Source organism: Drosophila novamexicana, unplaced genomic scaffold, assembly GCF_003285875.2.
Source record: "Drosophila novamexicana strain 15010-1031.04,08,12 unplaced genomic scaffold, DnovRS2.1 tig00000008-arrow-pilon, whole genome shotgun sequence".
Lineage (NCBI taxonomy): Eukaryota > Metazoa > Arthropoda > Insecta > Diptera > Drosophilidae > Drosophila > Drosophila novamexicana.
Genome location: NW_020824765.1, coordinates 492,256 through 514,642, shown reverse-complemented (window position 1 = coordinate 514,642; position 22,387 = coordinate 492,256). Strand labels below are relative to the sequence as shown.

Sequence of the window (22,387 nt, the reverse complement as noted above, 5' to 3'; positions counted from 1 at the left end):
TGCAGCTGATAATTTTACGATTTTCATTTGCGACCGTTGCAATTTAATTTTTGTTTAGCGGCGATTTGGATGCCAACATAGCAAGCTGTGTGTTTGCCAGGCCATCGAGAAATTTAATTTCGAGGTGAAATTGTAAACCATCGACGCGGTTTCCACTTTAAGCTGCACCCGAGCCGCAGTGGCATTGCGAGTGTTTGCCAACTGTGCAACTATGTTTATGTTTATCGCGGATTGAATGGGAATAGCTGTCGCTACTGGCGGTCCACTTGCGGGTTAAATATTTGCTGAAGCCCAGCGATTACTGCATGATTACAAATTGTATCTCAACTGCATGTATTTGCCATTGTCTGTGTTGCCTCTGCGGCCTGCTTATTGCTTGCTGTCTGCTTATTGGTAAATTATGCGCCAGAAATCTAACCATGAGCTGGCGCAAGCGAATCGATCCAAATAGCTGTTGAGATTGTTAGCCCATTGGCATGACCTTTGTTTGGCATTGTCTCCATGTGTTGCCCGATAAGTGAGCCTGATAATGCCGAAGTGCATTTCGCACACCTTTTGTTGCCAGCATTTTTGTCCATTAGGCAGTTGCCTTTATTACTTTTTGCACATGTTGAAAAGTTTGTTAGCAAACAACATTCCAGTTCATTTGTTCTTTACAATTCAACACTTTGCTGCTGAATGTGGACACATGCATATATATATATATATGTTATATATATGTACATCGATTATGGCCTGGCCGAAATGCTGACCCATTTATAATTCACATTCACAGCTATTCAACGGCTGCCATTTGCTTTCGTTATTTGCTGCATACTTTTAAGCTGTCAATTTATTATAGACCACTTTTAAGCTGTCTATTTAATATTTCGCCATGTTTTAAGCACCAAATGCTGTTGCATGCTGTGCCGGACTGTGGCCCATTTATTATTGATATGGCGCTGGCAATAGGCAAAGGCAATAGGCAACACTTTAAGCGCACACTTTATGCCACAGAATGGCCTCAAATGTTATCTAAATGGGCAGCCAGCCACGTGAATGTGTGTGGGTGTGTGTGTGTCTGTGCGTGTGTGTGTGAGTGTGTGGGCAGCTGTCTTACCTTTTTGGCCTTGGCATCAACAGCATCGACAGGGGACACTGCAAAAGATACAGATGCACAGATACAGAGTTACAAAGGGTGCACAAATACAGAGGATACAGGAGCTGAAGTATTGGTTAGCACATGTGTGTGCTGGGCGGAATTCAATTGCAAAATGTCGAAGACGTTCGTTCTGCTCAAACTGGCAAAACTTACCCGCTATAACTTTTCGACTATTTGCACTGGCTGCACTGACATGCAAAGTAGCAGAAAAATTGTCTGGCAAAGTTGCCAGCCAGACGCGCAGACAGACAGCTACGTATAAGCCCCACACACACCCTTTTGCTCAATGCCAACAACTTTTTATACCAGACGCATAAAGTAGCTCGAGCTGCTGCAGCTCTGACTGTATCTGTATCTTGTATGTTGTTGCAGCTTGAAGCTAGCTGCGGCTGCCTCTGCTGCTGCTGCTGCTGCTGCTGCTGCTGCTGCTGCTAAAGCTTTCGTTTTTGGCTTCTCGCTGGCGTATCTTAAAGATTTTTAACAGCACACAGCGCAAACTTGTCGAAAATACTCGTATATACGAAAATTGTTTAACAAGTTGAATGCTGCCAACATTGAACTGGCAGAAAAGAAAAAAAATGGGAAAAAAAATTAGAAACAACTTTTTCACCTGCTCAAGCCGAGCTGGGCCGGCCTGCAAAGTTTTCACACCGAGCCATAAGTTTTGTCGCTCTGTCGTTGCTTTTTAGCCAACTGCAAATTCCAGCAGACGCTTCGGCTTTGGCTTTAGTTTCAGTTTCATTTTGCAGCTTCAGTTTCTCAGCTTTTAATTAAATAATTTCTGCTAACAATGGCAGCAGAAGGCGGCAATAAAATGTTTTTCAGTCTTTCTCAACTGAACATTTCATATTTGATTTGGCTTTACGTTCTGTGCAATTATTTCGGCTGGCAAAATATTTAACTGCATTTCCTATTGATTTTACTGCTTTGTAATCAACTTGGCTACCTGCAGGCAGCAGCCAGGAAATTGACGATCTCCTGCAATTGTTGTGCCTTGCCAAAGCCTGAGCTGCAGCCACAGCCGAAGCTGAAGCTGACTCTCAAGCCAAAAAGCCATTGCCATAGCCATAGCCATCCCATAGCCATAGCCATGGCAATAGCCAGCAGTCATCCAGGAAGTGAGCGCAGCTGCATTTGTCTATTTTTCTACCGTCTTCTTTGCACACCCACTCACACACACACACTCACGCATGGATGAGAGGGGTGGGAGGGGCAGCGTTTATAGCAATTTTACCTGACTTTTGCAGCTTTGTTTGCGCTTGGTCAATAAATGAGCGTAATATTAAGACATTGATTCGAATGGCTAAAACGACATTGCTAGCTCAGTTGAAGCAGAAAAATGCAATGCAATGTTTTCCGTTAACTTTGATTCGTATGGTCAATAGAAGACCGGACAGCCTAAGGCGTTTTTCCTGCATTTCTTCAAGTGCAGCCACCAACTAGCAAAACGTTTTCTAAAATCTGGTAAACAAAAACTCAACAGAAACTTGACCAACAGATAAAGTTTAACAAAACAAGCACTCGTAAACTCTTTAACCAGGATCTGAATAACCTTTTCAGCAACAGCTTTAACCTGGTGTGAATATCCACTCTCTCAAAATTATATAGCTGATTTTTAATCATTTTAAATATATATATTAATCAGGAATATAAGCAAATCCCTTACGTAAAAGTATTCGTAGTAAAAAGTTTTAAGAAGTATCGATATAAGTGCCTTAATAAGAACTTAAATGTACCCTCAATAAAATGTTGTACCGAAATGGTATGTGTTGATGGAAAATGGAGCATATATTTGACAAGTCTATTATTATTCTATTAGATAATGTCAATGAAAATAAGTCCATAACATATGCCTGGAAAATCAAACCGAAGTAGACGCAGCTTCAAAACAAATTTAAAACTTAAATAGACGTTATTGCGCAGTGCTTACCTTGAAGTAGGCAACAATATTTTGCAGCTCAGTTGCAAGATGCTTCACCAAATGACAGCACAAGTGTGTGCTATGGTTTTTAAAAAGTCAACTAACCAAACTTGCTGGACCCCTCCACACACAGACACACACACACACACACACGCACACACACAGGCGCGCGCTCAGGTAAGCACACAGAGAATTTGTGACAAAGCTGCAGCTGCCTGCAAGCATGCAGCACTTTGACATAGATGAAGTCTACCTGTGTGTGTGTGTGTGCTTGTGTGGCCAACGTGGAGCAGAGCGAGCCAAAGGCTAATTCAAAGTCAGAGCGCGCACAATGCGCACAAACAGAAGCGTACAACGTCGCGCCCCCTGCCCAACCGTCTTCCTACCCCCCGCTATCCATTGTATTGTATTATGACAGCCGCTGCACCTGAAAGTATGCAGTGATTTTTTCCACATGCGCCTCGCTCTTAAAAACTGTAAACAAAAACAGGCAACAATAGAAAGGTGGCAATAGTTGACAACGACGCTGTGGCATTCCAAGTGTTCATTGTCCAGAGTTAGCCGCTGCACGCACCACTCCGTGCAAGTGTGAGTGTGTGTGTGTGTGTGTGTGTGTATTTCGAAACAGTTGGCATATCAACTGGTCGGACATGGTGTAAACACGTTTAATGTTGTTGCCCCAGTGTTGCACGGGTGCAGTTGCTCCTGCGTCGGCTGCATTTGCACTGTTGCTGCGTTTAATTTAATCTACTAGTCGAGTTGCTACCTTGACATGGACAAGCCCAGGCACCTCACAAACACACATTCAGACTGCTTAAAGCGGGTGCGTGCGTCTGTTTGTGTGTGTGCATGTGTGTTGGCTGCTTGAGTGCACCGCAAGTCCATTTAACTTAACTTTGGCCCTACATGCACTGGCATCGGTTGGATTTTTGGTCCGGACTAGCTTCTCTCTCTCTTTCCCACTCTCTCTCTCGGTTTCCCTGTCTCTCTGCATCACTCAAACGCACGGCCAAATGGTGACAGGGCTGCGTGTCCATATACATATGTGTGAATGTGCGTGCCTTTATCTGTGTCGGTATGTGTCTGTGGGCAACGTAATTTGCATGGTCAGCATACAACGGCAACGGCAGCAGATGGGCCAGGGAATACATATAGAATGGGGGGATGGGGCATAGTAAGGCAGAGGCAGAGACAGAGGCACAGGTCCAGGTCGAGCGTCCCTTGCTTAATTGCATGGTACTGCATTGGCAACTTCATGCTACCGAAATCCAATTGCTGCTACCAAGAACTGTTTCCTACTTTCGGGCCTGTTACGTCTGTTGGCGAGTTTTCTTAGTGTCAATCCTTAAACATGCATATTGAGTTTTGTTTTTCAATAATTTTTAAGCGTTAATATCAACAAAAGGCGAGGTACAACTTTAAAAACTTGATGGCCAGGTGATTATAGGTCTGACGTGTTCCAGAGGGACACATGTGCATGCGTGTGTTCACGTGATCTGAAACATGTGCAGCACTTTTTACGGCTTGCAGCAACGTAACGTTCAAAAAAAAGTAGTACATTGCACAAGTGCCGCGACACGCAAAACATTAAAAAGGGATTTTTTGTTTTTTTTTTTCGGATTGTGCGTCCTACAGAGTCAGAGTCAGGGAATCAAAATCAGACCGTGTACATATGTATGTTTGTAGTATGACAAGAGCTTCGTAAAAAAAAATGGCAAACAAATGGTGCGCATTTGCTGCCGTTTTTTGTTTCACTATCAACCATACGAATCATTTGCAAGCGATTTAATTTCAATTGCATGGGCGTTAATCAATGACAACAAAAGCCAACTGCCATTGAAAATCAACAATAAAGCCGATGCATAGAAAAAGGCTGAAAGCAAACCAGACAATTAAATTGACAAAAGTTGAAAAATCATCAAATAGATAACAATGGCAAATAATGTCAGAGTAGAAATTTAAATGCGCGCCAATGTCAATACAATATGATTACCAACACTGGCCTCGGCGCATTTTCAAGCACTTTTATAATCTTCTTGCCGCCACTGCCTATCGAAAGCATATCGTTCGAGTTGCAGAGTGTATCAGCCTGCCGCCACCAATTATTACTACCAGAACGCATTAATTCACAAACTTAAAAAAATAAATATAAATAAACATAGGAGCAGCTAATTTAGTCGTAATTAACATGCACTCAGATTTGTGATGGCAACTTTAAGTAATGGTAAGAATGCAGCTTGATTTCATTGCAAGACCATGCATTAATAACTAATCGTTCAATTACTTACGTTCCAATTCGGAAAAAGATACAAAAACAATTAATATTTAAACAATCTTAAAGGCTCTCACATTAAGCTATTATCGTAAAACGTGAAAGGCAATCAAAAACAAAACGGACACTTAGGACAAGGCATAAACAAGATATTGGGAAGATTATCTATTTTTGGCGGCGACTATTTAACAACAAAAACAAATGAACGGCAATCGCAAATTTAAATCGCTGCGGCTAGTGCGCTTCGGCGATGTGCTATATGATCAGCAAAAGCGTCTGATAATGCTGTGCCGCTCCTGTCAACGACATTACCTATCAATGGAAGCATTCCAGACGCATCTAAGCAAATGCATTGCTGTCAAGCACATAGTCACGTCCATTGATGAGCTGCAGTATGACGAGGAGAAGCGGGAGACAAGGCTTGTCAATGGAAAGCAAGAGGTGGGTGTGTCGACAAGTATTATAAGCAAACTAACAACTGTTATGTTGCCCTACAGCTGCTCATCTATGAGCCGGACGCAGTGCGGAGCATAAACAGCGTGAACTGCGACATAGACTGGGAAGCGGAGCTTGAGGATCCGCGCTGGTACACAGACGACACTCGGACACTGCCAAACAAAGCAAAACAATCGCCCACCAATGCCAAAGAAAATGTGGCCAAGAGCCGCACGCGCAGTCTAACAACAAAGGATCTCGAAAAAGAGAAGCAGCCGCATCCGCAGTCGCCCGAATCCCCAGCCAAGCGTATGCGACATTCCACGCCAAAGCGCACCATTCTCACGAATCAACAACAACACAAATTGCGCGCCAGTTTGGAAATGCCCGCAGTGACAGCTAAAATCAAAAATGAAATGTATGTTGTGCAAAATATCGTAGACGACTTAAGACGTCTGGATGCAATGAGAAATGCCCGTCCAGCCAACGCAGCGGCAACAGCAACAACAACAACCAGTCCAACTGCAGCAAGTCCACCCATGGTTTCCATACCCATGCCAGTGGCCAATACGGCCAACGGCGACACCCAACAAATACTCAACAAGCTGCGAGCCTGCGGCGTGGAAGTCAAGCGCCGCAATACACGCGAAGCTATGGACAGTTCCAGCGAAGCAGATGCGAAAAAGCAGCTCGCCCTGGATATAATGCGGAAATTGCAATCGAATGGCATCAAGTGCACCAAAGTAAACAATGCTAAGCAATAAACCTAGAAAAATTGTATGCAGCAGCTTCAAAATAAATTTGAAAACGCCCGCCCATTCCCAGTTATACTTAATTAATGAATGAACAAAAACAATGAACAAGCTAAACATTACTCGTCCCGATTATGGGCTTTCAGAAAAGTTTTCTGTAATTATTGAACTAAAAAGCTTTCACTTATGCAAGTGCATGTTATTTGCAGAATGGCAATGCTACTATTTATAGTAATTGTTTCGTTTTTCAAGCGCTTAGGGGAAAAACAAATTTAAACAGCTGTTATAAACAATTGAAATGCCAAACCCGATAGTAGCCCGACTCACGGACTCGACTGGTGCCGTCTCTAGCTGCTGAACTTAGAGATGAGCGATATTTCGAGTCACTCTACCCGCGACATGTTAATATCAATGACTCATATTAGGTTCTCCATTGCCTATTACAAATAAAGCAATACAAAATATTTTAGCACTAGTCCAACATTTTTATGTTTAACTGACAAAATGTCATTTGAAATATTATGTCACATTCAAGACATGGGATACTCGTGATGTATGTGCACGTGCCTGTAACGGTTTTATATATCGCACATGTCACGCATCTCTAGTTGATTATTAGTTGGTGCCGCACGCGTGCGTTTCAAGTCGAAAGAAATTTGTTAAAAATTGTCTGGCAATAGCGTCTTTCAGTTTGTTTATATTTTATAAAAATTTCTAACTGAATCCGCCAAATTCGACTGTCGCGTGTGGCTAGCAAACGCAGTGGCACGAAATCAGGTAAGTCTGCTCAGAGCCATTGGCTTACATAATTTTCGGGCTTTTGCGGGCCAAATTTGTTGTGCTTCTATAGATTTGTGTCGAACTGCAGGCAGCCAATGACATCATACTTAATTATAGTGCTTAGGCGCCCGAAACTGCAATAGCTAATGAGTTGCATACTGAATACTATATGGATCTATAGTGGAGCATTTTTTAATAGTTAGGATATCGTCTTTTATGTCAAACTTAAAAGTTCGCAGTGATAACATGCGGGCGTTTAGAAAACAAACTAAGAATGGATTCCTCCAAGCAGAAACTTTAGTTTTAGGTCAGTTATGACAGGACAGATCCAATATCTATGCAGGAATATAAAACATATGTGCCTGTCAGTTAGGATTCTGGATCAAAAAGCTTTTCAGTGTTTCATAGGGAAAAACAATTTGGCATTTCAACTACAATGTAAATTTTTATTTTTTAAATTGAAAATTGTATTTGTAACTACACAGAAATACTTGTTTTTGCCATCTGCTTTGCACTTTTCCACTTACATTCTTCACAAGGTTTGAGAATTTCGCCTAAATGGCTAATTGAATTCGTTTCAGTTGCATTTCTCATTTTCGAACGGATGCCCTTTTCTTTTCGCTTTCTTTTTAAATGTGTTATTTTAGGCTAAACTATTTAGTGCATGTGCCCATTTTCTTTTGCTCTTTAATAAGTGAGTTGCATTTGTTTTTTGTTTTTGTTTTTGTTTTGTTTTAAACATTAACTTAAAGCTGCTTACTGTTTAGTGCCTGTTTTGAAGTTTGCACACAAATGCAGGACACTCAACTTTACTCAACATTTATGATACTTAATAGATACGAAAATAGATGTAGATATATATGCTATATATATATATATATATATATATATATATGTTTGTAGGCAATATTCAATATTCAGTGTGAACTAAATGCGTTTCATTCACTTGCTTTCACGTTTACAATTCATTTAAGATAAACTAACTTTAAATTTGATATACGCGAAACGGCCGTAGAGTTTCTAGAGAGGAGCTGCCGCTGCTGCTGCTGCTGCTATTCGAGGGAGCGACGTCGCAGCTGCCTGCGCACGCTGCCCATGGCAGCGCTGCTGCGGTCGAGCAGCTCGTTGGAGAGCCGCGCTAGTAGGGGCAGCTCTCGCATGGAAACATTCACCGATGGCAACGGCGCCAGATGCTGCTGCAGCTTCTTAATGGAACTGGCTGGGTTGCCGGGCTGATGCTGCGGCGTGACGGGCAGGCTGTGGGCAACTGAGACGGCGGTGTTTATTTTGATGACAACATCTCTGGCGTCGACATCGTCCACGTCGCTGTGACGCTTGAGCGCCTCGGCGCCCAGTGAATCTGGTCGTAGCTCTGTGGATTTGGCGCGCTCGGTTTGCTGATGCTTGGCGGCCTCCTTAAGCATCATCAGATGATCGAGCTTGTCCACCGTAGCCTTCAGCTCGTGCTCCCACACATCATTCTGCTGCTGACCGTCGCCACCTTCGATGGGCCGTACTGCGAGTATTTTGACCTTTTGGCGTAATGCCTCCAACTGGCGTTCATCGACAACGCCGCGTAGCTCGTTGCCCAGGCCTGTTTCATCGTAGTCGCAAACATTGTCCTCCTCCGCTTCGTCCTCTGTTTCGACGGCGGACTGCGTAGTTGCGGTGCCAGCGCCCAGAGACATTTGGCTGCCCGCTATCGATGGATAGTCGCATTTTTCCAGCTCTAGCTGGAAATCTGGCAGCGATGGCAACGCACTGGAGGTGGGAGTATTGAGTTCGGCGCCCACGCCTGGCTCACGTGGTCCGGGCGGAGGCGGCGAGCCGCTTAACGCTGGATAATCGCCGCGCTGCCTGTGTATGTCCTCGCTGATACGCTCCAGATTGCGCAGGGCCGTGGAATAGGTCGTCTTGGCACAGCCCACCTGCTGCTGGAGCTCCTGTATGCGATTCTTTTGGGTCTGCAGCTGATCCTGGCAGACCTGCTTCTCCTCAAAATACGGGCGCGACTTGTTAATGCTGCGCCTGAAGCGATCCTCCAGCTGCTGCAACTTCTGCTCGGCGAGATGAAAGAGCCGCGTGCGTCGCTGGTGTTCCGCATGGCAATCGGCCTTCTGTTTCTCCGCGTCCATTACCTTCTGTGTGGCATGATTGAGCATCTCCTGCCAGGCATTGTCGAACTGCCATTCGTGAGAGTTGGACATGAAACGCTGCTCGGCCAGCGCCACCGTTTCCTTAGCCGCCGCATGGATTTCTGTAAAAAAGCACTATCTATTAGCATACGCTCCAATTGGGATTGGCGGATTTGCTCACCATTGGCACGCTGAAATTTGACTGCCGCCTGTTGGCATTCGATTTGGGCCTCGCGTGCCTTGTCCAGCGCCTCGTAGTAGGGACGCGCCTTCTCAATGCAGCTGCCCAGCTTCTTGGAGGAGAGCTTCAAGCGACGTGTCGACTCATTTAGCAGTATGCGAAACGTCGAGTTCGCCTCCTATGAATGGTTAACAAATTATTGAGTGCTGGCTTTGGGGGCATTTAGCTTTGATTACCTCCAATTCAATTTCCAGCTTATTAATCTCATCCGTAGCGCTATTGAGATTCTCCAGTTCAATCTGAAAACGAAATCATCTTTAGTAAGGAACAAAGGCCACCATTTCTTAAACTGATTGTTCTGTTTTATTCGAAGAAAGACTCCAATTTTTGACAGCTAATATTCGAATTTAATAAACTATTACGGAAAAGTATGTTACGTCAAGTATGTCATGTGTCGCATTAAATTATGGCTCTAAAAAACAAGAGAAGAAAGAAACCTGAATTTTTGCACATACGAAAACCACTTTGCTAAAATATGTTTGCTTCACTTTCGAAATGAAAATTAGTTCAAATATACTTTGTTTTGTTTTCATATTGTTACACGCGTGGCTCCCTTACAAATATGTAAATATATGTTTATTTTATTTGCAGTTGCTGCCAGCCAACTAACACCAACATCATCAACACCTGCCCCACCAGTTCCTCTACTGAAGAACCCACAGAAATGTCCAAGTCGCCAAATGGCGGGTCCTCGCCCAAAGATCCGAACAGTAAATACGATCTGAGCAAAATAAATGCACGCGTGGATCGGGTGAACGTGAGTGGCCTGCTCCGCACGCACAACGACTATGTGATGCGCGCCGCTGAGGGGCTGTTCAAGGCGAACAACTTTCAGCAGCTGATGCTGGAGGCGATGGCGGCCAAATCGTATCTGCATGAGCTGGGCATATTCAAGGATGTGAGCGTGCACATTGACATAAGTCGCGGTGCGGATGCCACGCCCCAAGGGTATGAGGTGACGCTGAAGGGCAAGGAGTACACACGCATCATGGGCTCGGCGGGCACGGAAATTGGCCAGAACGAGGGCTCCCTGCGCACGGAGCTTACCATACCGAATATACTGGGCCGCGGCGAGAGCATATCGCTGCAGGGCAGCTACAGCAGCACCAGAGCAAACGATCTGCAGCTCAAATTCTGGAAGCCCTTCTTTCATACGCGCTTCCGAGAGAATCGACCCGAGTAAGCCACCAATTCTATAGCTTACAATTTAAACTCTGAGCTAATATAAATAATTTTAATCTGTGCCCAAATAGGATATCGTTCAGCATATTTCGGCAGACAGATCGATATGACATCAGCTCGTTTCAGACAACTAATCTGGGCTACTTGCTGGACTTTAGCGCACACACAATGCTGGGCGTGGATGTAAGTTGAACTAGGATAATAGCTTGCATAGATTTGACAGAGTTTATCAGCTGCATTTTTAATGCGTTTCATATCACAGAGGTACTAAAACCAAAACCATTAACATTTGTCTATTATTAAATAAAACAGCTGTTAACATTTGTCTGTTATTCTAAGAACAGCTGTTAAAAATGGCTATAATAACAGCTGTTAATGATAAACCAACCCATAACAGAGTCTTATTGACAATAGCTCAAAAAGTCGAATGTCGAATTGTAATCTATCTATTTCTACTTTCTGCTTCTATACAGCTCACACACTCCCTGCAGTATGAGAACTCCATCAGGGACGTGGGCCTGTTGAACAAGTCGGTGCCCTTCGCAATACGCGATCACAGTGGACCCAAGTTGGCATCGCTGCTGCGTTATTCGCTAATCTTTGACAATCGGGATGCCAGCGTGTTTCCCACGCGCGGCTTTCTGCTGAAGTCCGTTAACGAGTATTGCGGCTTGGGTGGCAACATTGCGTACACCAGCAGCACGGCGCACGGGGAGATGAACGTGCCGCTCTTTGCCGGCCTGGTGGCACAGTTCTGTGCACGGGTCGGCGTCCTCAAGGAGACGAAAAAGACCACAGTGCTGCCCATTAACAATCTATTCTATTGCGGCGGACCGCTGACGCTGCGCGGATTCAAGTACGGCGGCGCCGGGCCAGTCATCGATGGCACGCCCATTGGTGCACAAACGTTTTGGTGCACGGGCGCACATTTGTGGACACCGTTGCCGTTTGCAGGCGTCTTCAAGGGCCTGGCTAGTCATTTTCGGTTGCATTTCTTTTACAATATGGGCAATAGCAATTCCTTTACAACGGGTATGTAGACAACGAATCTTAATCTCAGAGCAGCTTTAATTATTTCTTTATTCGCAGACAACATGCGCAGCGCCTTTGGCTTGGGCCTAGCTGTAAAGCTGGCCGAGCGTGCTCGGATCGAGCTGAACTACTGTGTCCCGGTGCGTAGGCAGAGCACTGACAAGGTCTTGAATGGTTTCCAGTTTGGCATTGGCTACGAGTTCGTCTAAATCTAAGAGTTAAATTGCAAGTGTACTTAGCTATAGAAGCCTGAGAGTCCCCCACGAAAGCAAATATGCAATATGTAGCTGCCCAACAATAGTCACTGTTCAATTTTACTCAATGATATCTTGTTGTATTTTCTTTGTCAATGCATTTTTCATCCTAAAATTTATTTGTAAACTAGAACATTTATTAAGTATAGTTTATAAGGAGTGTATATAAAAACAAAAGGTTGAACCAATAAAAAATATATTTAAAAGATTGTTAAACGATAAAATCGCATATTTGTATTTAAGTGCAGATGAATCGATGAAACACTGTTAAGAACAACGCTGTTCCCGGTTCGAAGACCCTTGTAGCGAGTGCCACAATAAGCAGAACATTTATTTAAAGAAAAAAAGTATTGTCGTTTATAAGTCTAGTGAAGAGCTCCGCTAAACAATGAAGTAAACGCGTACCCTCCGTGGAGTGATAACAAAACGTGTTGCTATTGCCCCATGTGAACATGAAATTGCTTTTTGAGCAGCGAATTCCAAAGCAAACTTAGGGGCACAAGATACATTTTTTATAAAAACTGCTCGTCGTCCAACGGACTCGAACCCACCGCAGCAGCGCGCTATAAACAACCATCGCGCACGACCCGCAACTCAACGTACATCACCACTCTAACATCTACAGAGCAATCAGCACAGCGGCTATTTAACATAGCAGCAAACAGCATGTAAACTAACATTTCCGCCTGCTACAGCTACGGCATTGTCCTAACAGAGATGAGCGATATGAATGTGAACAATACAAAACTTATGGCTGAACGAACATTCATGATTGCAGTTTTCCCATGTCATTTACGCGATTTAAGTCTTAATAAAACGAATAGCTTACAAATTAATTATTGCTGAACATTAGACTGACACAGCATTGAGCCGCTTAGTAAGACGAATGTGAGTGCAGGGAGCTGGCAAAATATTAATTCCCATAAGTGACATGGGAAATTTGCTCAATTTGGCATAGGTTTATTGCATCGTTGAAATATTCCCTGCTGCTATTTACGTGATACGAGGAACTGCTCGTTGAAAATGTATTTAAAATTCCCAAATTGTTTAGCCGGCGGGCGTGCACCAGCTTCGTCCATTGTTATGGATCGCTGAACTGCATGCGGTTACAGTTTTTGTTTTGGTTTGTTGTGGTCGTAGACAAATAAAAACAACAAAAGAAACTGGTTTTAATTATCATATTTTTCGACTGAATTTTGTCTGCGTGTGTATCCATACGAGATGGTATGTGTATGTTTTTGTATCAGCTTTTATTAAGCTTGTCCCAGTTTGATTTTTATCGTCGTCGTTGGGCATTTCTTCACATACCGGATGTACAAAAGGGGCATGTAAAGGTGGTTTATACATACATATGTTTGTATTTGTGTGAGAGAGTGTGTATCTGTAACGGAGCGGACCAGCGCAGGGCAAGTCGGGAAGCTGATTGATTTAAAGGCCAAGACGAGCGCGCAAGCAGCTTAGACCGGTTTATGTTTACCTTTCGGCTGGCCCCTAAAAACTAGTTTCACATGCGCTGCAGAAATTTCAACAGTTGAACTTTCCAGGAATTCGCTGGCATCTGGCCATGGCGATGGCACAAAGGAGGTGCACGCTTTTTGGTCTGGCTTTGGCTGGCATTTGCCTTGCTGCAAAGTGCTTGTTAATTAAAACTTTTTCATCGCATTTGGTTTTCAGGCCTTTTACCCGGGCTCTGCCGCTTAACAATTTCCTAACAATGTTCATGCGCAACATGCAACAAAACACAACGGAATACAATGCTACTTAGCAAAAGTTATTTGCTAGTTAGTGAGTTGGCACCCGAGCGCCCCCTAGCGGCACACACAACGCACTAATTAATTCCGTCGTGTGCAGCGGCCCTAAAAGAGGCAAAGACCTTTCAAGCAAACACCATTATGTAGTCAATACGCCTGAGCCTGGCATCATAAAAACTATCTGACACCGCAATTTGCATTGTAAAGCCCCAGCCAGATGCTAAATTATTTATTTACCAACCAGCTGTACTTACTTATGGATATGAGCACGCAAAAATATTTGATTGTCAACAATGAAGAAGCAACAAAATATATATTTACTGTGGGTAAACTGAATGCAGGAATGACGCGACTCAGAATATTGCTCGTAAATATTTGCGCAACTTTTACGTGGCCCTGTTTTTTGCGAAATACTTCTCAATAGCTAAAGAGAAGCACTGAGAGACGTTGAGGAGGAATATGTCGTGGGTTAGATTCTGGTTTCAGACAGCATTTGGTTATATTCCAAGCATAAAGAAACCTCTTATGTACATATTCTTCAGTTGTTTTCTCTTTATTCTTCATTTTATTATACTTATTTATTGCAGAGAAAATAAATGTTGCAATAACGACATAAAATTTCAAAAGAGAAGCAAAGTAAAACTAGACATAAAAAAGCTTGACGTCAAAGAATATACTTTAACTGTTTATGTTTATGTTTACACTTCTGTGTATCTAAATTTATAAATTCAAAAGAATTTCGAGCAATTCCAATTCTAAACAAGCCAAGCAAACAAATTATTGATTAATTGATGCATACGTCAATTGTTTAAATGTTAAAGCTTCTCCCGCTGACAGGGTCAAACTTACGTGAAACAGGGCCTAGAGCAGACGGTAAACGTTGGCCAATCACGCGATGTGCCGACGTTTTTTGCATTCATCAAAGCTGGCAGGTGCAAGCCACAAAGGGCACCAGAGCTCAAACTGAGTCACAGACTATATAAATCAAATGCAAAAGGTTACAAGCGAAGCGAGCCACGTCCAAGTCCAAAAGTATCTACGGTAAAGCACATTTCGAGATGACGTGTTCCCCTCTCGAGCTGCGAATTTAACAGACACGCGGGCGCCCTACACAAACTGCCGCCAAAGTTGATGATTACGTTTGTTTTCTTTTCGACATCTAAACAGATGAAAGACAGCTGGGAGGGAGGAGTTAACCAAGTTGTGTAACCTGAGCGTAATGATAGCTGCAAGTACTTGGCGCTTGAAGAAACCTGGCAATCTATTTTGACGAGAGCGAAACAAAAGTGAAGCTTACGATTGGATATGGACATGGATGGAAAGAGTGAAAATCACCATAAAAATGCAAATGCCTTTATCTTTATACAAGGCTTAGAAAAAAGAATAAGCTAAAATCATTCTTAACGTACTCTAAATTAGAAGCTTTGTGAAAAATTAAAATATAATTTAGTGGTGCGACCGTCTTGCAGGTCGTTTTATAGAAGATTCGACATTTTTGGATATGTTTTCAAATGTGTCTTAAATACATTCGTAAAGAACTTAAAGCACCATTTCTAGGAAAAAAAAATGCAGAACTTTTCTAAAATTGGTTTTCTTTTATATTCCAATGTTATTAAGGGACAACTTAAAACTTTCTTGACGCTTTCAATATATTAAAGAAACTTTGTGTAAGATAAATATTAAAATATGTATAAAGTATTTTTTGGAAATTGTAATTCCAAAAGTCTCTAACTATTTATTTGCAAAGCTTTGCTGAAAATAATATTATTTCAAACTAGTTATACAAATGAATTGGGTCAATTGGGAATTTAACAAAACAAAAAGAAACAACTGCGTTTTACCATTAAATGTGTGTTTGTTTGGCCTAGACGAGAACAAGAAACATTTGTACAAAGCTTAAGCAGCTCAGCTTCCACAAAGATGCAACGCCACACAGAGACAACTTTATGTTGAATTGATCCGAGTCGAAAATGTCTACTTTGAGTTCTGTGACCAAGTTACAAGAGCAGAATTATTCCACGCTAAGCCAAAGCTGGGCATAGTATTTGTCATTAGCTTATTAATTTGCCCCAAGCTCGCAACAGTTGAGGACACGCCCCTGGACAACTGGAATGACGCCAGCCCGGCAACTGTGGCAGGCAGACAGCAGTTCGCAGTCCGGAGTCCGGAGCCAGGCTGCTATCGAGTGGTGGCGTGATGTCTTGATGCCTAGTCCTGCGGCCTGGGCCCGCCCTGACCTGGCCTGACCTAGTTGCGGTGGCCTCGTACCAACCCCCAGCACCAACAGCGAGGTCTGCGTAAACATTTGCAAACAAGGCAGGAAATGCGAGCCGTAATGTCAGCCATATTCATCGATTTGTTTTTAGCGACAGGAGCAGCAGGCAAAGTGGCACGTGTAAGGCACACAAAAGGACATTCAACTCGATCTCAGGTGCTTCTGCGTCATTGGCAACGTAATGCGACATACATGCATAGGCATAAACATACATACATACGCATCTATTGGGGGCAGCAGAAAGTTTCAGCTCAGCTCTGCCTGAAGTGTGCCTGGCAGGGCAGGGCTTAAATGTTTTAGCCAAAACTAAACCAGCACAAGTGTTGCCGTTGTTGTTGTTGTTGCAGGTACCGAGAAAGTGTTGTTATATAAAGCAGAGCATGCCACCGAGAGGCTCCGGGCCCTGGGCGCAACTAAGCGTAAAACGCAATTGACCGCAACAATTTTAATTAGCCCAAAAGTTGAACCCGAATAAAAACAGAAACCAAAAGTTATGTCAACAAAAAGAAAAATCCGCTAATGAGAAAAGTATCTAAAGTTGGAGATTTCAGGCCTTATAAATTATGAGCTTAGGGTCCAAAGTCGAACAAAAGAGTTTAGATAAGATTCTATTATTGAATCTAAAAGCTTTTTTTCTCGGATATAAGAATAAGTTTGCATTTTCTAAAGAGAAAGCCAACAAAACAAAATGAGGTTTCTGTGTTCCATGGAATGCTAAGCTAAGTGTTTGTTATTTTATTTATAAACATGATTTAATATGTTATCCTAAGAATAACGTCTTAGGTAGAAAGCGCTTCTTGGTTAATCATAATACAAATCAGATTAAAGTCAACAAATGAGTTCGTATTCTATCTTGAAGTACCAAAAGTCTAATGGCTCTCCGCTATTTAATGATAGAATCATTTTCTAATCTTAATGCAAGTGACCTTTGAAAATTGGCAAAGCTCTGCGGAAATTGCATTTAAGTCTTTCGCAACTTTTCAAGTTCAAGTAATTGCAAACGAGTTTCTGTTGAAAGAAGTTAATAGCTTGTGAGAGCGATAAGATTAGTCTTGATATGAAAACAAACTCGAATATGATTGATAACACGAGGCCGACAAATGTTCCCAGTACTCGTCAAGATTTCTGTCTGGAATACCATTTTGATTTATATAAACCACAGACAACTCATAACAAAATTGCTTGGCAATAGAAATTAATGAATTAAAGCAAAACGCAAACAAACAAAAACAAATGCAAATTGTGTGCGGTAACCGCTGGCAAAATGTTGCCACAGATTTCTGTTATGCATCATTGAAGAGGCAACTGCTGAGGGCGCCTCAAAGATGCCGTCAAATATACAAATATGGCAAACAATTTTCGCTGAGACAACAAACAGCCAACGAAAATGAAAGCAAGTTTTTAAAACCGCACTGAAAATACCCTGCGATATTTTATTATGGTTGATAATAGAGATAAACGCAGCATAGCATAGGCTAACATCGAGTTTTTAACTGAAACTAAAAATTAATAATCATAAAAAAGCCAAAAGAGCAAGAAAAAAGGTAATAATTATTATTGATTATAATATAGAAAACATGACGAGCCAGATGATAGTGAATCTCATTAGTAGTATTTTAAATGGGCCTGCCAAGATCCAAGCTATTTTAACGTCAGTTAGATCATCTTGCTTATGAAATTTGTAAATTGAGCCTGAGCGAGACAAACGCATCCGCTTAAGTTTCAATTGCCGCACTGACGCGATGGTGAGATTGAGATAAAAATAAAAACAAGCGGGGGCGAGAAAAAAGGCAGCGCACGACGTGTGGGAGCGTTTCCCATTGTTGCAAGTGCAAGGCGACAAAAATCTGTTTGTGTGTGATTGTTTTTATTTTTATAAAAAGTATCAACAATTTTGAAAAGTGCGACAACGAAAAGTATGAGGAATATATTTGAGCGATGCACGGACACGGGGTAGCGTGGCCGAGCGGTCTAAGGCGCTGGTTTAAGGCACCAGTCTCCTCGGAGGCGTGGGTTCGAATCCCACCGCTGCCAAGGGAATAGGATTTTTTTTTTTAAATTGAAATAAAATGGTTAGCAAACTTTGATTCGACACAATCATTGTTTTGATGTATGTGATAGATATTTCTGTACAACAACTAGGTAATTAAGAACTTGCACGTTTGCATTTAAATTCTTTTGTGCAAGTAAAAGAAACTTGCAAACTAATCACTTGCTATGATCATTAGCTTACAACACACTCTGAGTCATTAGTATACCTTGTAAGTACATACACCGGCTTGTATATGACTATAACTTATATATATATATATATATATATGATTTGTCAGGCAAGCTTTATGTGATTCATAAGTGTTTGTCGTGTTCTTTATATCGCGTCTCACCTTGCTGGCAAATAAGGCGTCCAGGTATCGTGTTTTATTAGTCATTAGCATAAATTTGGCTAGACATGGATAAAATTTCCTTTCGTAATCAAATTATCAAGTGGAACAAGGTAACGCAGCGATATTGTACGCAAACTCAGTTTTGTTACGAGTTTAAATAAAGAGAACCGTGGACGATCGATTGTGGTTTTCGATGCATGATAAAATTCAAATCAATAATATGTATGCCGTAAAATGCTATTCGTATTTCTATATTTTAGGAATCACCTTTTGGTGATTTCATATTTTATTACTTATATATAGTTTTTTCAGTTTATTGTAGCAGAATTATCGTATCAGTGATAAGTGTTAACTAATTGCACAGCTCACGATGAAGAAAGTTTAAATACGCTATAAAAGAACCGAAAAAAAAAACTTCCCCCACACACATGACCAGACTTTGGTGCCGCACTTGACGCGTGTGAGAGGCAGCGGTGTTTGCCAGACTTAAAAACAAATTCGGTTGATCGCAAACAAAAACAAAGAAACAGCTGTCCAAATCGAAGATAAAGATGAAAACAAAGCCTTTTCGTATTTATTTTGCTGTTGTCTTCTTTTTGCTTTCTTTGTCGCACGCCCGCAGACGTCATCAAGTGTCTTGTCCTCTATTTATACACATGTCTACTCATTCGCTAAAACCTACTTCTCGCTCCCTCTCTCACTGTCTCTCTTGCTCCCGCTATTGACGTGTGGGCGACATCTTTGATAAGACAACGGCAACGAAATTGCACGCGCTATAAATTTCATTGATAAACAAACTCAGCGCACCGAAAAAATAACAACAAACAGGTGCCAACATAAGAGGAAGTGGTGCATAAAGCATAGAGAAGCTGCCAAAGCGCAGCACATAATGAAATAAATATTTATGATCATTTTATTGTATGTATGTATGTACATATATTCAAAAGTGTTTAAATGTATTAAAAGGTATTTGGCAATATTCGCTTATATGCATAAAACAGGTTTTTTTGCGTAGAAGCTCGAATTCTGTACATGCGGCAAATGCGTAAATTCTTTTTCCCTATATTCATCGGCTGTCTCACTCTCACACACACACACACAATAAAGAATACACAGGCATGCCGAACGTTCCAATCAAATCACATGCCTCTACATCAATTTTTTGTAAACGTTTTTCGCAGCGTGGGATCTTTTTTGTGTATTAAAATAGACAAATGGCGGCCGGGTGAAAAAATATTGGACTTGATGGGATTTCTATTTATTGAGTTGTGCATCGACGCAGGTTATAAATTGTGAATATCTTTTTAAATAAGCATAAAAAATATACCAAAAAGCATTGAACTTTTAACTGAAATTAACATTCCCAAATTTGATTATTGTTTAATATCAAAAAATGCACGGCATGAATCCAACACGCTCAGAGAAAAGACATGAGAAACGACGAAAAATAAACTAAACAAATTAATTTATTCAAACTGCGCACGGGACTCTTAAAACCGACAACGAAAATACATTATTTACTTTTGTATTGCTTGGGGCAAAAATTTGCGCATTTTTTTTTATCTGCTTGCGTCGGCGTTTCGGCATTTCCCAAACTTATTAATTTTATGCATGCCATTGCCATACCTAACATTCCCATGCGAGTTATGCTCTCCCGCTTCCACTCCCTGAGCCGCACCTAAGCGCGAACAACTGCACTGTGTTTGTATGTATTTGGTCACACAAATCCAATGGCCACACACTGCGGCCACACTGAGCACACATACATAATAGAATATGTATGAATGCGAATGTGAGTTGTAAAGTACGCACAAAGGGCATACAACGTAATTACTTGGAAGAGGCAACAAGACAAAAATACTTGACAAGGACACGAGCATTTGTAAGGAAGGGAGAGAACGGGACAGAGTCTATGTCTGGAAATGCGTAGAGACAAAAGCGAGAAAGGTTGTACAGCTGTTTTATCAAGTGCTGAACATCGGTTCATATGAATATTTAACAGTTGCATTAAAGGAAGCGCACAATTTGTTTAATTGCTAGGCAAAACGTTATGAAAATTGATTTTTGTTGTTAAACAAATCAAATAAAACGACTAAACGCAGTCAAGCGTCAAGCAACAACTGCGCATGCAATAAACTAAATATATGTATGTTAATGTTAAGTGAATAACTAACGCCGCCTTCCTGTAAAAGGCTTTGCCAACTGTCAAACTAATTAATAGTGCGCCAGTGAGCAAGGAGAGAGAGAGAGAGAAGAGGGAGAGAGAGCGCCACAAAATCAACTAACAAACAAAGACTAGTGAGACAAAAACAACAATAAAACTTGTCAAGGCAACAACAGCTGAGCATTGTTGTTTTTTTTTTCTCTTTCTCTCTGTTTGTTGTATGCGCTTGGCAGTGCCTGGCACGAATGATGACTGAGGGTGCGGGTCAAGGGGGGCACACACGTGCATTTTAGCTTTGGTCTCACCTGAATTTGCGGGTCCAGCTCGCTGTCTTCAGTATTTGACATTTTGCACCAACAGCAATTTGTTGCTTGCCAAATCCAAGTTTCTAATTTGCGACAACCTTTTAATTTCAATTTCGTTTCACTTCTGTCGCCAGATGCTGCTGCTCTGTTTGCGCCTTTTTCAATTAGTTTGCATTTTCACTTGCATTTATTGGCCAGCGTAACTATTTGCCTTTTGCTCTGCCTGGGGCGCTGCTTTGTGGTAGAATTTAGTTGGGCAATAATCACAAGTGCGTCTACATGTGTGAGTGTCTGCTGCCAAGATTATGCAAATACTTTTCACATTGGGAATTTGATGAGTTTCACAAAATTTAAAAATAATAATAGCATTTGTTGTTTTGCGTTGTTTGTGTGATGCAAGAAAGCGAACGAAAGGGGCCGACGCGAACGGAATCTTTACTTCGGGATATATATTGAGATTAATATGAATAATTGTGGGTAGACAATTCTGCTATTGTTTTGTTTTTTAATTATTTAAATTTAATTTGTTTGTTATTGTTGATATAAATGCTAACACTATCTTAAAATTACTGGAGCGTCCGAACGCGGTGTAAGTGAAAAGCAGACTCAGTGTGACCGCAAATGGCTGGCACTGATATACCACAAATGGTTGCGATTATCGATACCTATCGATATAATTAGTAATATTGTCAATCAAAATTGTAAAAACATAATTGGATATTTTCTTTAACATAGAGGCTTTAATATTAATTTAAGCTGTGTAATACACCTAGCATAAGTCTTTCATGTGCCTGTTTAAAATGAAAAGTGAGGCTCGGCTCAGTAAAAGGTGGAGTCGTTCAGTGCGTTAGGAGCAATTCTGTTTGGATGAATAATGTTAAGTGAGGAGTCATATGTAAAGTGTGGAGGAAAATTAAGTATGACTGTTAATGAAATATACCGACCCAAATTCAAAATTCTAGGCGCGAAAGTTCAAAATCTTATTATTTGATTTATTGTATGTTTGCAATTCATGTTCAACTCTTGAATAAAAATATGTCGTTCATTTTTACTATGAAATTTTATTTTAATTGTTTTCGTTTTGTTTTGTCCATTATGTGCTTTACATGTTGTGTGATTTCTTTTGCATTTATTAATATATATGTATATGCATTTATGTATACGTATATGTTTATATTTCAATTTCAATTTCAAATACTAATGATATGCGCACCAAAACAAATTAACTTAGCGCAAAAAATTGCATTACAACTGAGAATTTCGAATGGAAACGAAAACAATTCATTTTTCACTAAAAAACTTTTATTTAAGTAAATTATAAAGAAAGGCAATAGAAGTGTATACCACGGAATTTCTATACGTT

General features: G+C 41.3%; 3 protein-coding genes and 1 non-coding gene across 6 annotated transcripts; 3 read left to right on the top strand and 1 right to left on the bottom strand.

Annotated features, from left to right (window-relative positions):
- The first annotated feature begins 5,165 nt into the window (after nucleotides 1-5,165).
- LOC115758849 lies at nucleotides 5,166-6,572 on the top strand. Of its 2 annotated transcripts, none has more exons than XM_030699638.1 (3): nucleotides 5,166-5,286; nucleotides 5,404-5,775; nucleotides 5,832-6,572. In XM_030699638.1, the coding sequence occupies exons 2-3, from the start codon at nucleotides 5,536-5,538 to the stop codon at nucleotides 6,531-6,533; spliced, it is 942 nt and encodes a 313-aa protein (XP_030555498.1). In that variant the 5' UTR covers nucleotides 5,166-5,286; nucleotides 5,404-5,535; the 3' UTR covers nucleotides 6,534-6,572. The 2 variants fall into 2 exon arrangements, with proteins under 2 accessions (XP_030555498.1, XP_030555505.1); XM_030699645.1 differs by having other exon boundaries at nucleotides 5,369-5,775.
- A 573-nt stretch (nucleotides 6,573-7,145) lies between these two features.
- LOC115768044 (SAM50-like protein CG7639) lies at nucleotides 7,146-12,361 on the top strand. Of its 2 annotated transcripts, none has more exons than XM_030712511.1 (5): nucleotides 7,146-7,298; nucleotides 10,269-10,856; nucleotides 10,931-11,042; nucleotides 11,333-11,891; nucleotides 11,949-12,361. In XM_030712511.1, the coding sequence occupies exons 2-5, from the start codon at nucleotides 10,342-10,344 to the stop codon at nucleotides 12,098-12,100; spliced, it is 1,338 nt and encodes a 445-aa protein (XP_030568371.1). In that variant the 5' UTR covers nucleotides 7,146-7,298; nucleotides 10,269-10,341; the 3' UTR covers nucleotides 12,101-12,361. The 2 variants fall into 2 exon arrangements, with proteins under 2 accessions (XP_030568371.1, XP_030568458.1); XM_030712598.1 differs by lacking the exon at nucleotides 7,146-7,298 and adding an exon at nucleotides 10,132-10,241 and having other exon boundaries at nucleotides 10,317-10,856.
- Nucleotides 7,755-21,599, bottom strand: LOC115767959 (SH3 domain-binding protein 5 homolog). The gene is made up of 4 exons (XM_030712393.1): nucleotides 21,025-21,599; nucleotides 9,854-9,916; nucleotides 9,618-9,795; nucleotides 7,755-9,558 (listed from the first exon to the last, which is right to left on the bottom strand). Exons 1-4 carry the CDS (start codon nucleotides 21,064-21,066, stop codon nucleotides 8,354-8,356), a joined length of 1,488 nt encoding a protein of 495 aa, XP_030568253.1. The 5' UTR covers nucleotides 21,067-21,599; the 3' UTR covers nucleotides 7,755-8,353.
- Nucleotides 18,124-18,205, top strand: Trnal-aag. Its single transcript has one exon. It is a non-coding gene; the product is annotated as a tRNA-Leu (tRNA).
- Nucleotides 21,600-22,387: the final 788 nt, after the last annotated feature.

Coding starts and splice junctions, on each gene's coding strand:
- LOC115758849 (XM_030699638.1), top strand. CDS start 5,536: ATGAACGGCAATCGCAAATTTAAATCGCTGCGGCTAGTGCGCTTCGGC. Junction 5,776..5,831: donor TTGTCAATGGAAAGCAAGAG/GTGGGTGTGTCG, acceptor GTTGCCCTACAG/CTGCTCATCTATGAGCCGGA.
- LOC115768044 (XM_030712511.1), top strand. CDS start 10,342: ATGTCCAAGTCGCCAAATGGCGGGTCCTCGCCCAAAGATCCGAACAGT. Junction 11,043..11,332: donor ACACAATGCTGGGCGTGGAT/GTAAGTTGAACT, acceptor GCTTCTATACAG/CTCACACACTCCCTGCAGTA. Junction 11,892..11,948: donor TAGCAATTCCTTTACAACGG/GTATGTAGACAA, acceptor CTTTATTCGCAG/ACAACATGCGCAGCGCCTTT.
- LOC115767959 (XM_030712393.1), bottom strand. CDS start 21,066: ATGTCAAATACTGAAGACAGCGAGCTGGACCCGCAAATTCAG. Junction 9,917..21,024: donor AGCTGGACCCGCAAATTCAG/GTGAGACCAAAG, acceptor TTTCGTTTTCAG/ATTGAACTGGAGAATCTCAA. Junction 9,559..9,617: donor CAAATTTCAGCGTGCCAATG/GTGAGCAAATCC, acceptor GCTTTTTTACAG/AAATCCATGCGGCGGCTAAG.